The sequence below is a fragment of the Neophocaena asiaeorientalis genome, unplaced genomic scaffold (assembly GCF_003031525.2).
Source record: "Neophocaena asiaeorientalis asiaeorientalis breed wild unplaced genomic scaffold, Neophocaena_asiaeorientalis_V1.1 scaffold91, whole genome shotgun sequence".
Taxonomy (NCBI): domain Eukaryota; kingdom Metazoa; phylum Chordata; class Mammalia; order Artiodactyla; family Phocoenidae; genus Neophocaena; species Neophocaena asiaeorientalis.
The window spans coordinates 14,548,960-14,564,419 of NW_020173198.1; the positions used below are offsets into that span (position 1 = coordinate 14,548,960).

Below are 15,460 nucleotides of genomic sequence, written 5' to 3' on the forward strand. Positions count from 1 at the left end.
GCTCAGGGACTACCAGGACTTGCCAGGCCAAGGGGCAGGGCAGGGAGTATGGTAGAGCTCGGGGAGAGTGGGATCGGGGCTTTGGGTGGAAGTGATGAGGCAGAAGCTAGGGGAGGGACAGACATGGCTTGGATGCCAGGACCCCTGGAGGGCAGCTAGCAGGTGACATGATCTGGTTGTCATGGCCAACTCTAGAGCAGCCTCCATCCCCCTGGCCACTCAAGGTGATCTCCCTGCTTCCAGCACTTTCCCAAAACAGACTCCATGTTGCAATGCATCCTATGTGCAGTAGATTTTACCACCAACCAAGGGGAGGCAGAGAGCAGGGTCCATTCCACACAACACATGGCAAAACTTTGTAAAGAACCCCTCTGGGCATCTCCACTCTTTCCCCAAAGTTCCTGCTCAGCCAGGTGCCTCATTCCCTCCCCGTCTCTTTTTCCCACCACTGTCTCTAAGACATTCTTCTGGGTCCAAACAAAACAGTGGCTCACAGCTGTGAATGAACAAGGTCAGTGTGACAATATGACAATGATATGCATGTGAAAGGGAAACGGCACATGTGCAGGTGGATGGACGGACAGGCAGACAGACAGACATAGACACACACACACACACACACACACACACACACACACACACACACACAGGTTTCCAGTCACTGAGATGCAGGTTTTGTTGCAAACCCGATCGAGTTCCTTCGCCAGCCATTTCCCTCTGACTGAAATAAACACTGTAGATAATATACTGTCCTATTTGCTTCAACCCCCTAAGTGCCGAGTGACAAATTCCAGAGAAACCCAGATGCACTTCACATGGTCCGGGAAGCCGCGCTCGCACGTCCAGATTCCAGCAGACCACATGCTTCCTCGTTCCCTCCCCACTGGGGTCAGATCCCGCTCTGCCCCAGTGAGTCAGAACGGGTCTCCCTTGTCATCACTCCCACCCTACAAGCACTGGGCTGCGGACTGGTGGGGGCCAAACTCCCAGCTAACTAATTCAAAGAATCCCAAATAGAAGGGAAGGGTGTGGCTCCGTGATGTCAGTAACCAGCTCCTAAGCTTCCCCTCTGGGTTCTAGATTCTTCCTCCTTAGTGGAAACCCTCATTCAGGACAAGGGTAGAACAGACCCAGACCAAAGCTACATAAAAAGAAGTAGACAGACAAACCTGCATAAAGAGACCACAATAGTGCCAGGTAAAAATAATAGTCAAAATTTTTTTTTCTTGGACTTCCCTGGTGGTGCAGGTTAAGAATCCGCCTGCCAATGCAGGGGACATGGGTTTCAGCCCTGGTCCGGGAAGATCCCACATGCCGCGGAGCAACTAAGCCTGTGTGCCACAACTACTGAGTCTGTGCTCTAGGGCCTGCGAGCCACAACTACTGAGCCCATGTGCCACAAGAACTGAAGCCCGCGTGCCTAGAGCCCATGCTCCACAACCAGAAGCCCGCACACTGCAACGAAGAGTGGCCCCCGCTCACCGCAACTAGAGAAAGCCTGCACGCAGCAATGAAGCCAAAAATAAATAAATTAATTAAAAAAAAAATTTTTTTTTCTTTCTTTTGGTCTCCTTTGCTGGAATCACACAAGCATTGCCAGCTTTGGAAGACTATAGACCAACTATTTCGAAAGCTAACCAGATGTTGGGCCAATTTCCAATGTACTTCCAGTTCTGATTATGTGTCAGTCGAGATCCAAAATGATATTTTGCCAACTCTCCGCATAGCAAAAGCCTCCCTTTATTATCCTGTTACCTTTCAACCTTTCCCATACCTCTCATCCATGTTCCAGTAACTTCTGAGCAAGACAAAAAAAGCAAAAAGCCCAAGATTCCTCTTGTGTAAACAATGATAAATGGAGGGGGCAGGGAGTAGAAGGGTTAGTGGGTGGAGCAGGGGAACCTTTAGGAAGACAAAGCTGCAAAACTCACCCCCCTTCCCCTTCCCCTGGGCCAGGGCCCTGCGGACCCGACAAAGGAGAGAGGGCTGCATCTGCTATTACAGATAGGAACCAGCCTTCATCACAGGGCCCGACCGAATCACAGCGAGAGCCTTCCTCCAACCGGTCAACCCTTTCCACTGTGCGATATTCATTTCGGTGCAGCATCTAATCTATTATGATTTACTGGAAAGCCCGAGCTAACATTTGGTTTTTATTAACATTGCTTTTATGTTAAAATTGTCTTATGATGGAAAATCTATCAGAAAGAGACCATTTCATTAGGGGCCCTGCTTAGAGGGCACGGATCTGGAAAAGAGAGGCTGAAGGTTAAGTGCAGCTAACCGCCTACTGCCTAACCAAAACAGCACCCACCCACCCGCCGCCGCCGCCGCCGCCGCCGTCACCAAACGCAGACCTGTGCTTGCAGGCCAGACTGGAGCATAAACCAAGCGGCAGCTCCCCCTGCTAGGCAGTTTCCCCTGGGGGTACCCCAGGCACCTGGGCCTCAGGGTGCTGAACTTGAACTCGCCAGCTTCCTCTCCAAACCTGCTTCATAGCCCACACTTGCTGGTTCTGGAAATGGCACCACCAGTCACACAGTGGCAGGAGGCAGGGCCCTGGGCATCACACAGACTCCTCCCGTGGTGCCCACTCCCACCCAAATCAAGCAGAAATCTCTGCCCCCGGCCCCACTCCTGCCCTTGTCTCCCTGTCTTCATAAATGGCCACACACAGCTGCCCCAGTGTCCCTTTCACTCACCCCCCACATCCAGTCCATCAGCTCGTCCTGGCTGTAGCTCCAAAATGTATGGTAAAACTTTCCAATTTTTCTCCATCTCCGTGGCCAATAGGCCATAATTCAGTCTACGTTACCCCTGCCTGGACTACTGCAACAGCTTCCTCACAAGCCTCCCAGTTTCCTGCCTTGCAACGCACTCCCCCACCCCCATTAACCTACTTTCCATCCAGCAGCCAGAGTAATCTTCCAAAAATTTCCATCTGACCATGTCACTCTTCTACTTAAAAATTCTTTAGGTGTTTCCCACTGCACCTGGGATAAAATCTAAATTCCTTTCTGTGGCCTTCAAGGCCCTTCACGATCTGGTCTCTGCCCACCTGGTCAGCCTCACCTTGACCTGCTTTCTGCTCCTCAAACCTGTAAGGTCTTTTGCACCTCAGGGACTTTGCACAGGCTGTTGCCTTTGCCTGGAGCACTCCTGCCTCAGATCTTTGCAGAGCCGACTGACTCTTTCCCATTCTTCAGGCCTCAGCTCTGATGTCTGTTCCTCAGAGAAGCCTTCCCTGACCACCCAAGCTGGTGACCCCTGCACCACCACCCCTGGCTTCCTCCACAATCACAGATCACACTCGTCACGCTGCCTTCTCCTCCACCACTGTCGCCTTGCTCCCTCCGCAGCAGCCACACTCACCACCAGGAGAATCTCTGTTTGGTTCACTGCTGTGTTCTCAATATTAACCACAGTGCCTGGCATCTAAGAAGGGCTTCAGAAATATTTGTCAGAAGGGTGAATGAATAAATAAATGAAAAGCATTAGCAGGACGTGGAAGAAGGAATTAAATTCCCTCGAATACACAGTCCCACTCTTTTAGGAAGAGAGGTGGGCTCCCCAGCAGGATCTCGGCAGGGTCGTCTCTCTGGCCACATCATGGACGAAGGAGCATGGCGTGCCAGCCACCACTTCTCCACTCCCCAGCACACGGCGGGGCTCCTGGAAGGAAGCCTGCTCAGAAAGCCAGCCCCCCGGAAGACGAAGTGTTCACCCACGTGACCCCTGGCCCTCTGGAGCTGGGCATCCCCACCGCCCCCAACAGCACCCTCCCTGCGGAGGCCCTGAGCACCGAGCACCGGCTGCCAGGAAGAGAGCAGCGCTGGGGAGCTGCCACTCGGCTGAGAGGCAATCAGTCAGCAAGCTTTGGCTGAGCGCTGACCGGGTGTCGGGCGCCGAGCTGAGTACTGCAGGAGGCCGTTGAGAGCGACACGGTCTCTGCCTTCAGAGGCCCAGCGGTCCAGAGTGGGAGAGAAAACACGCAGAGCAAAAGCATAAAAAAGTGTCATGGGAACTTCATGGAAATTAAAAGCGTCTGCTTTTCCAAAGGTATTACTAAGAAAATGAAAAGGCTAGCCACAGACTGGGAGGAAATCTTTGCAAAACACATCTGATAAAGGACTTGTATATAGAATATAAAGAACTCTCAAAACTCAACAATAAGAAAATGGACAATCCATTAAAACACGGGCAAAGGAAATGAGAAGATGGCAGGCTAAGCACTGAAAAAGCTGTTCAACGTCATTAGTCGTTAGGGGAACACAAATTAAAATCACAATACGACACCACTATGTACCCATTAAAATGACTGAAATAAAAAAGGTGGTCGTGCCACCCACTGGTGAGGGTGTCAGAACACCAGAACCCTCGTGCACTGGCGGTGGGATGTAAGAGCACACGTTCGCTTTGCAAGATAGTTTGACAGTTTCTTAAGAACAAACACACACACACCTGTCATATGATTCAGTCATCCCATTCCTCAGCATTTGTCCAAGAAAAATGGAGATACATGGCCATACAAAGACTTATATACAAGTGTTCACGGCAGCTTTGTCTGTAATGGTCAAAAGCTGGAAACAACACAAACGTCCGTTCACAGGTGAACGGGTAAACAAATTGTGGTACATTTACACATGGAATACTACTCAAACATAAGAAGAAAGGAACCACAGATACACACAACGACATGGACGAATCTCAAAATAATTATGCAGATTGAAAGAAGCCATACAAAAAAAGAGTATTTATCGCATGATTTTATTTACATAAAAGTCTAGAAAGTGCAAACCAAGCTATAGTGGCAGGGAGCAGTTCAGAGTTGCCTAGGGAGAGGGGTGGGAGAAGAGAGGGACGGAGGGGTGACAAAGGGCAGGAGAAAACTTTTGGAGTGATGGATACGTACACTGACTTGACTGTGGTGATAGTTTCATGGGTGTATAAACGTGTCAAAACTTATCAAATTGTACGCTTGAAATATGTGCAGTTCGCCGTTTATCAATTATACCTTGATAAAACTTCCTTTTTTAAATGCTACAGCTTCCAGCCAAGAAAGGCAAACCATCTAAAACAATGGTTATGAGACACTGGACAAGACAAGAGGCATCATAGGAGGGTGATCCTGAGAGAGAAGAAACTAAGGCAGTGTGCCCAGTGATTGCTCCAGGTCACCGTCTGGAAAGTTTCCAGGCCTCACCACAGACTGAGAAAACCCAAACAAAGCTCACCGTCTCTCTGAGGTGAGAAGGCAGGGTCTGCAGTTCAGAGAGGCCAAGTGGCTGGAATTGATATAAGACAGTAGCAGAGACGGGGGAACTGCACAGATCGGCAAGAGGGTTCCTTCTTAGGCTCCCGCTGTGTTCTGCCCTGTGCATGCAGGTGAGGAAAGGGAAAGGCCTGCTGGGAGGAGGCAGGTGGAACAACCCCAGGAGCTCACACGGGGCTGAGAAGAGCTCACATTCCCAGTGGCCAGCGTGGAAGGACTACCTAATCATGGCTCATCCAGTAGAGCCCTTGGAAGGGGACGGCCTCTGTACTGGGGTCAAGTGAGCCAGAGACTAAAGGGTGTTCTGGACTAGCACCAACCAAGCTTAAAAGCAAGCGCCTAAGAAGACCTAAACGACTCCTAGTAACTTCACCTTGTCCCAGGACAAAGCCCAAAAATCTTGAAAGGAAGCAAGAATTCAGCATCCAACAACATAAAATTCATAGTAACTGTCAACCAATCAAAAAATATCTGGGGGCTTCCCTGGTGGCGCAGTGGTTGAGAGTCTGCCTGCCAATGCTGAGAACACGGGTTCGTGCCCCGGTCTGGGAAGATCCCACATGCCGTGGAGTGGCTAGGCCCATGAGCCATGGCCGCTGAGCCTGCGCATCCGGAGCCTGTGCTCCGCAACGGGAGAGGCCACAACAGTGAGAGGCCCGCGTACAGCCAAAATAAATAAATAAATAAATCTGGCATGCCCAAAAAAAAAAAAGGGACAATATAACAAATATAACCTAAAATCAAACCAGAAGAAAAACTGGCATGCCCCAAAAAAAAAAAGGGACAATATAACAAATATAACCTAAAATCAAACCAGAAGAAAAATCAATAATAGAAATATAGCTAGAAATTACACAGATGATAGAATAGACAAAAAAATCAGAAGGGAAATTATAAAATATTTTAAACTGAATAAAAATTAAACCACATATATCAAAATTTACTGCAGGCAGCTAAAGCAGTGCTTAGAGGAAAATGTACAGCATTAAACTCATATTTTATAAAAGGAGAAAAGTTTAAAAATCAATGACTGGTATGGAGAGGGTATGACTGAAAAGGAATAGCATGAGGGAATTTTTTGGTTGATAGAACTACAACGTAACACCTGATTATAGCAGTGTTCACACAAATCCATAAATATGCTAAAATTAATGGAACTACACACAAAATGAGTCAATTTTATTACATGTTAATTTTCAAAAGTAAAATAAAATAAACTAAGTAGCATAAAAAAAATCAGTGATTTAAGCTTCCATCTTAACAAAAAGAAGAGTAAATTAAAATTGAAGTAAGCAGCTAAAGGTAAGAAATAAAGAACAGAAATCAATGAAATATAAAACAGAAAAACAACAGAGAAAAAAAAATCAATGAAACCAAAAGAAAGTTCTTTGAGAGGACCAATAAAATTAATATAAAATTGATAAATTTCTAGCCAAACTGATCAGGAAAAAAAAAATGAAGACCTCAACTATCGATACCATGAATTAGAAAGGGGGCACTACTATAGATCCTACAGACATTAAGAGGCTAATAAAAGGGGAATTCCCTGGTAGTCCAGTGGTTAGGACTCTGTGCTTTCACTGCAGGGGGCACAGGTTCGATCCCTGGTCGGGGAACTTAGATCCCACATGCTGCACAGCACGACCGAAAAAAAAGGAAAAATGAAAAATAAAAAAAGGAGGATAATAAAGGAATATAGTAAAAAAGTTTATGCCAATAAATTCAACAGTTTAGATGAAATGACAAATTCCTTGAAAGACACAAGCTACCAAAACTTGAACAGAAGAAACAGATGAGCTTTAATAGCCCAATATCTACTATAGAAATTGAATACTTTGAAACCTTTTCTCAAAGAAAACTCCAGGCCCAGATGGCTTCGCTGGTGAATTCTACCAAATAGTAAAATAAAGGAAGAAATAATACCAGTTCTACCAAAACTCCTCCAAGAAATTCAGGAGGAGGGAATACTTTCCAATTAATTTCATAAGGTAAGCATAACTTGAGAGCAAACAAAACAAGAGAATTACAGGGAGACCACAGACTAATAACACTCAGGAACACAGATACAAAAATCCTTAACAAAGTTTTAGCAAATCAAATCCAGCAAAGTATAAAATGTGCCTGCCACACTAGGCGGTACTAACCCAGAGTGAGTATCACCTGAAGGGATCAGAGAAAATTCCAGGAGAAGGTGAGTTCTCAGCAGACCCTTGACAGTTGAGCAGAATTTCAATAGGTGGTGATGTTACGGCAGAGAAAACGGCAGGAAAAAACAGATGGATACAAGAAGGTGGCAGATCAGCCAAGAACAGGTAGGCGTATTGGCTCTGACTGGGGTGGCTGCCAGCCTTCTAAAGAAGCTCCCTTCTCTGGGAGCAGTTCCAGACACAGAGCTGAAACCCCTGGAGCCAGCTCTGTGCTATGTGACCCTGACTCTCACCCACCCCACCCCCAGCCATAACTGACTGTTCCGGAGTTAGACATATCACCAACCTGGAACAATGAGATCTCTTGCCCAACAGTTTGAAACCTGAACGGAGACAGACTCCCTGCCTGGGATTTGATGGGCCCACAACATGATCTACCACGATCCCCAGAGCTGGTCCTGCCCTTCCCTTGGCTTTTCGGCAACTTCTTGGATCCCATGAGCTGCCCCAGGGGCCTTCCTACAAGACTCTCTCTCTTCGTTAAGTTAATGTGAGGTGGTTTCCGCGCCTTGCAACCAAAAGAATATTAAAGAGTTCAGTGAGTACCATGACAGCCACTGCAAGTTTATCTCCATGCAAGAGTTCAATCACTGCGTAGTAAAGTTTGACTCCCTGGGCCGGAGCCAAGGGTCTATGACAGGGAAGTTGGTGGAATCAGGTCAAGTTAGAATGGTGGGTGCGATCCAGATACTCAAAATGGCAGGTACAGGAGACTGGAGTTCAAGGGAGAGAAGAAAGCACCAAAGGTTTCTGAACAGGGGAAGGACACGGTCAACACAGTCTTACAGAGAATCACCCGGCAGTGCTGTGGAGGATGGATTATAAAATGGCCGTGTGTTTGACCCCTCGGGGAGGCTGTGATAATGGCCACTGGGATGACGTGCTCAGTATCTCTCTTGCTCTCGTGCCTTTGGTTCTCGCCTCCAGCACCTAACTTAGAGCCAGGCACTGAGTTGTGCTCAGTTAAATTCTGCTGATCAGATAGGCTGAAGAGGGAGAAATGACAACACCTGATGACTAAATGCTGGGATCAAAGGAGGGAAAGAGCTAAAGGTCGTGGCAGTTTCAACCTTGGCTGGCAATTTCAACTGAACCAGAAATGGCAGGAATCGTGATGAAGTCAGGGTATATTTTGGGGGGATGAGTGTGGTGTAGACAGACTGTTTCAAAGTGTTGCTCAATCACCTAGGTAGAAGTCTCCAGCGTGCAAGGTCAGGAGTTCAGACTGCAGGGCTGGAGTGAGGTGGGCATGGAAGGTGAGGGTCGGGGGAACGGCAGGCAATTCATGGGTGGGACCGACTCCCATCGGTCAGGCTTGGAGTTCTGTTTACTCCCACTAACTGAGGGCTCCCGTGTGCCAGTCACCAAGGCAGGAGCTGGAGGGAGTCGCAGAAGCCATGGGAGTGAACGAGACTGTGGAGGGAGGATTCGGAGCTTGCTATGCATCTTCTAGAGAAGTCTCGGGCTAGATCTACACCCTTGCACGTGAGCACAATGACTTATACAGGAGAAGAGCCATCATGGCCGGTCCTGTCTCTAGTGGGAAAACCCTGGAAATGGACTCAGTGTCATTCAGTAAGGGGATGGCGGAATAAATGATGGCACAGACACAGGATTAAAAAGCACGAGGCAGCTCTATAGGGATGGGAAGTGACGTGTTGATACATGATGATGTGAGAAAAACAAGGCACAAAACAGACAATAAAGAATGAACCTCCAGGTTGGGCAGGGAGTGGGGAACCCACATAAATAAAATAATATACACTTGTACTTGGGTTTGCATGGATATCTTTAAAAAGACACACAAGAAACTGTTAACGTGAACTGCCTGTGAAGAAGAGAACTGGAGGACAAACGAGAGAGGAGGCCTCTTTCACTATATTTCCTTTTGCCACTAATCAACTTATCATGATTAATGATTTAAGAGTAAGTACATACTTTATGTTGAGTGCTTTCTAAATGACTCCAGGCATAGGCTGTCTTAGTAAAACCCACCTCCAACTACCTCCCAATAAGCTCATGAAAAACCTACTAAAACAACACTTGATGCAAAGTCTCATCTATGCCAAGCCCAGCACTTGGCAGGGGCCAGAGGAATATTCTCAACTTCTTCTTCCAAGAGATTCTGCTGTGGTGCTTTGAGAACTTGCCCATGTCAAGCCAGGTGGCACACACACCAGCGACTGTTCTCAGAGGGGAAGTAAATGAATGGATTCTAATCAAATCTGTCAGCTCCGTGGGCGTCTGATCCTGACCACTCGGCCTCAACGAGGGAAGCCAGAGAACCACACCTTTCTTCAGAAAGGAAACCTACGCTTCCACACAATCCACTCAGAGTCTATTTTAGCTCTGAACCCAGAACAGCACATCAACTTTTATAAATAGCAAAACCAAGATTACAATTTGACTGATTTCTGTTCTGATGTTAGGAAAGAGGTAGGAAGCCTAAGTCAGTTGTAAACCAAGGGGTGGAAAGCAAAGCACAGTGCGAACAGTCATGCTGGGTTGGACGGTCAACACTTGAAACTCCCCCTCTGCCTGCCCCAGCCCCGTGCTGCCTGAGTAACCGATTCCCGCGGCCTTAGTCTGTAGAAAAGCACCTGAGAAATTCTAACGAGCTTGAAGAGAAGTTCGGTGGGAGTCTGCCAAAACCAGAAAGGAAATTCTTCAAGGAGAGCAGCTTTCCTTTTCCCTGAAGGCGGACAAGCTGAGCAGCTTACCTTTGTTATGAGACATCGCGTACAAGAGGCAGAGCACGAAGAGTGCGTGGTAATCGTCATCTGGGCTGTCCAGGGCGTGGTACACCATATCCAGGAAGGGTCTGGAAAAGAGGGGCACGCATGAGCCTCGTGGCACGCACGAGCCTCACCTGCACACGGGAAGCAGCTGCCTTAGCCCTTTACAGCCCCACCGCCAGCAAGCAGTGCATCCGCCGTGTGCCCAGCCCAGCACCAGGCCTGGAGGACACAAAGGGGACTGAGAGGCAGGCCCCGCCCGTGCGAAGCTGTCGTCTCCAGGGTAAACCGACTAAGGAATGAACCAACCACTTAATCACTCAGCATCGTTCACCCGCTGTCCCAGACGCTGGGGATAAATGATACCAAGTCTCTGGTCTTGTGGCACTTCCATGCCAGTGGGCAGACAGAGAATGGACACGCCACATCATCACTTCAAAGAGTGACAAGAGAATGAAGAAAACGGGGCAATGTAATAGACTCACACTAGCAGACAAGGTACCAACAAGTCTGAACAATTTTAGAATGTGGACCCTGGAGCAAGAACTGCCTGGGTTCGACTTCTGATTCTGCCTCTACTTAGCTGCAAACCCTTGGGTACATTACCTAAAACTTTCCCCCATCTGCAAGGTGGGGATTAAACCCTTCGGGGTTACAGTGAAGATTCAAGCAAAATGAAAACAGAGAGGCATTTAGCACAGGCCCAGGCACAGGGTGGAAAGTGCTCATACATGAGAGCTGCTGTTGGATTCCTATTTTGAGTATTCCAAGGGCACTTCTCCACGATCTCACTTTGGCAGGTCCTGGCCCAGTGATTTCTTGGGCTGACCTTCCCGGACTGGAAGGGATCGATAGGAAGTCTCTCGCCTGATGCTTTGTGGGTGAGATCTATAGAGTGGCTGCAAATATCACAAACCGCACACCCTCAATGCTGCCCTTCCAGGTGAAGGGCCTGGCCGGGAAAGACTCTTCAACACGAGGATAATAGAATATGCACAGATCTGGCCTGTAGACAGGAGGCTCTGATCCCATGACTGTCTGCGGCTGCCCTCGGATGCCAGGTTGAAGCCAAGAGAACACAGCAACTCAATGAGTGACCAAGGGCACACTTTACCCCTGGAAGGACACAAGCTACTGTCAACACTGCTGACTGGGCGGGGAGGTGGGGGGGCGAGATGGTGCAGCAGAGAAACAGGGAGACTATTCACTGCAAAACATTTTATACTTTTTTGAATTTTGATACTCCACAAATGTATCACCGATTCAAAATATTATATTGAAAAATGCAGAAGCAGTGAAACGCACTTGTCATAACATTTGAAACAAACACGTGACACACAGAAATTAAAGGAAGAAACTTTTAAGGAACATTTACGTTCAGGCTCTATTTCTCTGGAGCCCCCGATCTGTCATCACCATTCAAATGCGCGAATAGTTTTGCCATGTGTGGATCTGTTTTTTTCTAAGCCCCTAGCAATAACGCTTCCAAACATAAGAGCAGGATAAAGTATAAAACACTTTCTTGTAAGCCAGCTGCTTGGAATTTGGACTGTTTTTTCCTTTGGGAATAATAAGAATAACCAAATGCCCAGTAGCAGAGGGAGGGCTCAGTGGATATACCATCTTGCATGAGACGAAGTATTATGAAGCCCTTAGAATTTTGTTTACTAAGAGTACAATAAAGTGAAAAAGATGCTTGGGGTTTGATATTAGAGAAAACCAAGAATAAAAAGTAATATACATGACTATTGGGGGTATAAGCTATTGGGGAGAAGAAGGGCAGAATTCCCACTATACTGGCATTGAAAACTGACTGGCAGGAAATCACCAAAATGCTAATAACAGCTGCCTTTGAATTATGGAGAGTTTTTTTCCCTTCTTTATACTTTTCAAGCTTTTTTACATTTTCTGAATGTGTATTACTTTTTAAATTTTAAAAGGATTTTTTTTTTTTTAAAGAAAAGAGAGAATGTTGTGAATGGTTTCTGGTTTCTTACGCCTATATTTAACCATGAATGCAGATACAGCCCACAGTGTATGGCAAATATAAGGACAGTCCCACTTTGTACTATGCTGTTTCTTTGGACAAACAGACCAATGTCAAGATCCAATTCATGTCAAGGACAAACTGTCCCCTCCCTCACCCTCAGTGCCCTCCTCCTGGCTCAGTGCAGGTGAGAGGACAGAAGTCCGTGGCGGTGTCTCTGACAGCCAACAACTCAATACCTTTGCAAAGGTATTGGCAACTCTCCACCAGGGACAGTCTCTCCCTAGCACCTGGTCTCAGAGCAGAGCGCAGCTCCTGCCCAGAGTCCCTGGGGGTCACAAATCTGCATGTGGCCCAACTTAAGACACAGGATCAGCTTCCATTATGAACCACGTGGTAGAAGATGACAAAGTCACCGAAAGTTAAGAAACAATCTCAATCAACTCTAAGAAAACCCCTCTCTTCATTAAAATTCAGGAAAAAAAGAAGTCTCAACTCCAACACTCCAACGTAACTTTCTGGTCGGTTGACTTTTTGTTTTTGACAATACATGGGTATTTTTCCTCCTTTAGGAAAGCTACAGTATTACCATACTATGCAAAATACGTGCTGTTTCCATTTATTAGATCCTAAGAAACTGAACACATCATGACAGTATTCATGGAAAGCAGCCGCTAATATTCTGTTAAGCAGATGTGCCTACATTAGCCTAAGCATCTCCCACGGCATGTCAGTTTTGGTTTTTCAATGATTCATATTCAAATTAAAGCCGTGCAAGCACCTAAAGGTTGCTTCCCCCTCCCTTTCTGTGTTTAGAATGATTTTCTTAATTTTCAGAGCTTCAGGTGTCACATTTTATTGTCACAACACAAAATCAGAAAGGTCCTTGTCAGTACAACTGACGGCCCACATTGTGCTGCGATGACTTTTATTTAACCAAAACTACAAGTGGTTCCCCTGTGCAACTGATAAAAATTGATCCTGTCTGTTAGATAACTGAAACACATGCCAAGAAAGAGATAAGATGCAGAGGAAAAAATTAGCCTGCTTCGAGTCTTTAAGTTGCATTAATAAATAGGATGTGTATGTATGTATGTATGTATGTATATGTGTGTGTATGTGTGTGTGTGTGTGTGTGTGTGTGTGTGTGTGTGTGTGTGTGTGTGTTTCATCCACCCCACCGTGAGAGTTCAGGAAGTGAATGCCTTGCAGGCTGACAGAGAAACCATGCTGCTGCACTTATTACCACTAACATGGGATTAGGAGGTTATCGCAGGCATCTGTGCAGTAGGGCCATCTGATAAGGATGAAGAAGCCCTCCTAACAGTTTGCTGCAACTTCAGGAGCAGCCGTCCACCCAATTCCTTCTGGAAGGGGTGGTGCTACAGCAAGGCTGCAGGCAATGTGGCATCTGGAAGCTTTCAGAGGGTGTAGTTTGGGCAGCCATCACTGAAATGAACAATCAGGCAAGAAGTTGAAGGTGGATAGCAGCGTTAAATCCAGCATTAAATCGTGCTGGCTGAGTCACGAGGTCGGGCCCTACGGACGGTGGTGCACGTGGCGGCAGCAAATGAATGAAATCCAAACGCTTCCCCCAAGGGGATCCTTTCTGGGAACAGCAGAGTATGGCCAGGAGCGGCTGGTACAAGGCCACACTCGTTAGGACGCGGCCCAGCACCGAAGTGCTTGGGGTGGTAGTGCCATGCCTTGGTCATTCATTCCAAGGGGCGAACACCACGGCCTTGAGGGCCAGCTCTGTCCCTGTGGCCTCTCGAGAGGAGCCGTGTCTCTGGTGGAGAAGCAGAACGGCTTGGCCGGGAGGCAGAAGAGGCCATCGGCAGGGGCCGGGGGCAGGAAGAGGCCTGGCTTATCCTCTGTGGGCACCCGGCCAAGGCACCCCCTTCCAAAACATCCCAGAGACTGAGCAGCGGTGCCCTACCCCCAGCCCCCGATGGCTGGCTCGGGGGCAGCCCTCCCGCAGCCCCGGCGACTACCTGCTCCACTGGACGCTGTCCAGGCCAGTGGCGGCGCTCTTCTCCTCGTCCGTGGTGTTCTGCTCCTGCACCGAGGTGCTGGGTGCCAGCTCCGGGAGCTTGCTGCGCTCCATGATTACCATCTCTATCTCTGGAAGCAAACACAGACACCAGGATGAGCCCACATGGCCCCAGACTGAGCTTTACAGATACTCTTGTGCTCAAGAAGGAGCCTGGCAGACTGCTCCGCACGCGTCCAGCAAACGCTCGACGGCGGTGGTAGGGCCCCTGCAATACGCACGCTGGGGGGCCTGAACCTCTCTCTCCTTTCATCTTGGTAGCGTTGAGAAATGGGGCCCTGATTTTGACAAGAAAGCACAGATCGCAATGATTTATTTCAAGATTTTTTTCTTCAACAGTTATTTATTCTACTTTATTGATACCATGCTTCCTTCCCAGAGGAGTTGAGGAGCGTGGAAGAAATGACACGTGGTTAATAAAACATAACCAAATTCACTGAAAATATTCTGAAACTGTTTACACTGTAGAAAGGCTCTGACATGACTGAAGCGTTTGTTTTCCCTTCCCACTTAACAACTTCCAGAAAGCAGAGAGGGGGAGGGACTCCGTTTTATTTTTCCCAATTAAGTAGGGGCAACTTTTGTAGCACCTGACTTGAGCACGGTGTACACTTTCATTTTGAGAAAAAGGTCTGAACCAACAAAGGAAAACATCCTGAGTTAGAGGTGGACGGTTGTTGTGCCGTGAGGTGTCCTGTTACAGAGTTCCTTGATGCACAGGTGTGGACCTTCAAATACTTAGTTCTTAGAACCCAGAGTTCAGGTAATGGCCCCCATCTTCGGGAGACATGATGAGGGGAAACAGAGGATGAGATGTGAATCTACATCTCTGTTCAGGAATGATGGGCCGTGGAGCTGGACTCTGCCACGGCCTTGTCATCGTCTTCCCCTGGACTCGTGCCTCCCACGTGGCCTCTGCTTCTCTTCTCGCCCCCTTAGTTTGTGGTCCACACCGAACCAAGTGATTTTAAGTGGAAATTAGCCCAGGTCCCCTTCTGCCTTCCCATCACACTCAGGATGGAATCCAAATGCCATTCATGGTATCAAGGCCTCGCATGGCCTGGCCCCCGTCCACCTCTGACCTCACCTCGGGGCCCTCCCCGCCCCGCCAGCTGTGCTGAGCTTCCTTCCCACTTGTCTTTGACCGGAGTGAGTTTGTTTCTGCCCCAGGATCTTTACAGAGCTGTCTGCTCTGCCTGGAACGCT

General features: G+C 47.8%; 1 protein-coding gene across 3 annotated transcripts in view; it reads right to left on the reverse strand.

Moving 5' to 3' along the window:
• Positions 1-15,460, reverse strand: part of CLEC16A (C-type lectin domain containing 16A) — a 208,797-nt gene that overhangs the window by 124,683 nt on the left and 68,654 nt on the right. For all 3 annotated transcript variants that reach the window (XM_024744278.1, XM_024744276.1, XM_024744277.1), the window contains exons 11-12: positions 14,196-14,325; positions 10,200-10,300 (exon numbers count right to left, since the gene is read on the reverse strand). In XM_024744278.1, the coding sequence (XP_024600046.1) occupies positions 10,200-10,300; positions 14,196-14,325 (231 nt within the window). The remainder of the gene's footprint in view (positions 1-10,199; positions 10,301-14,195; positions 14,326-15,460) is intronic.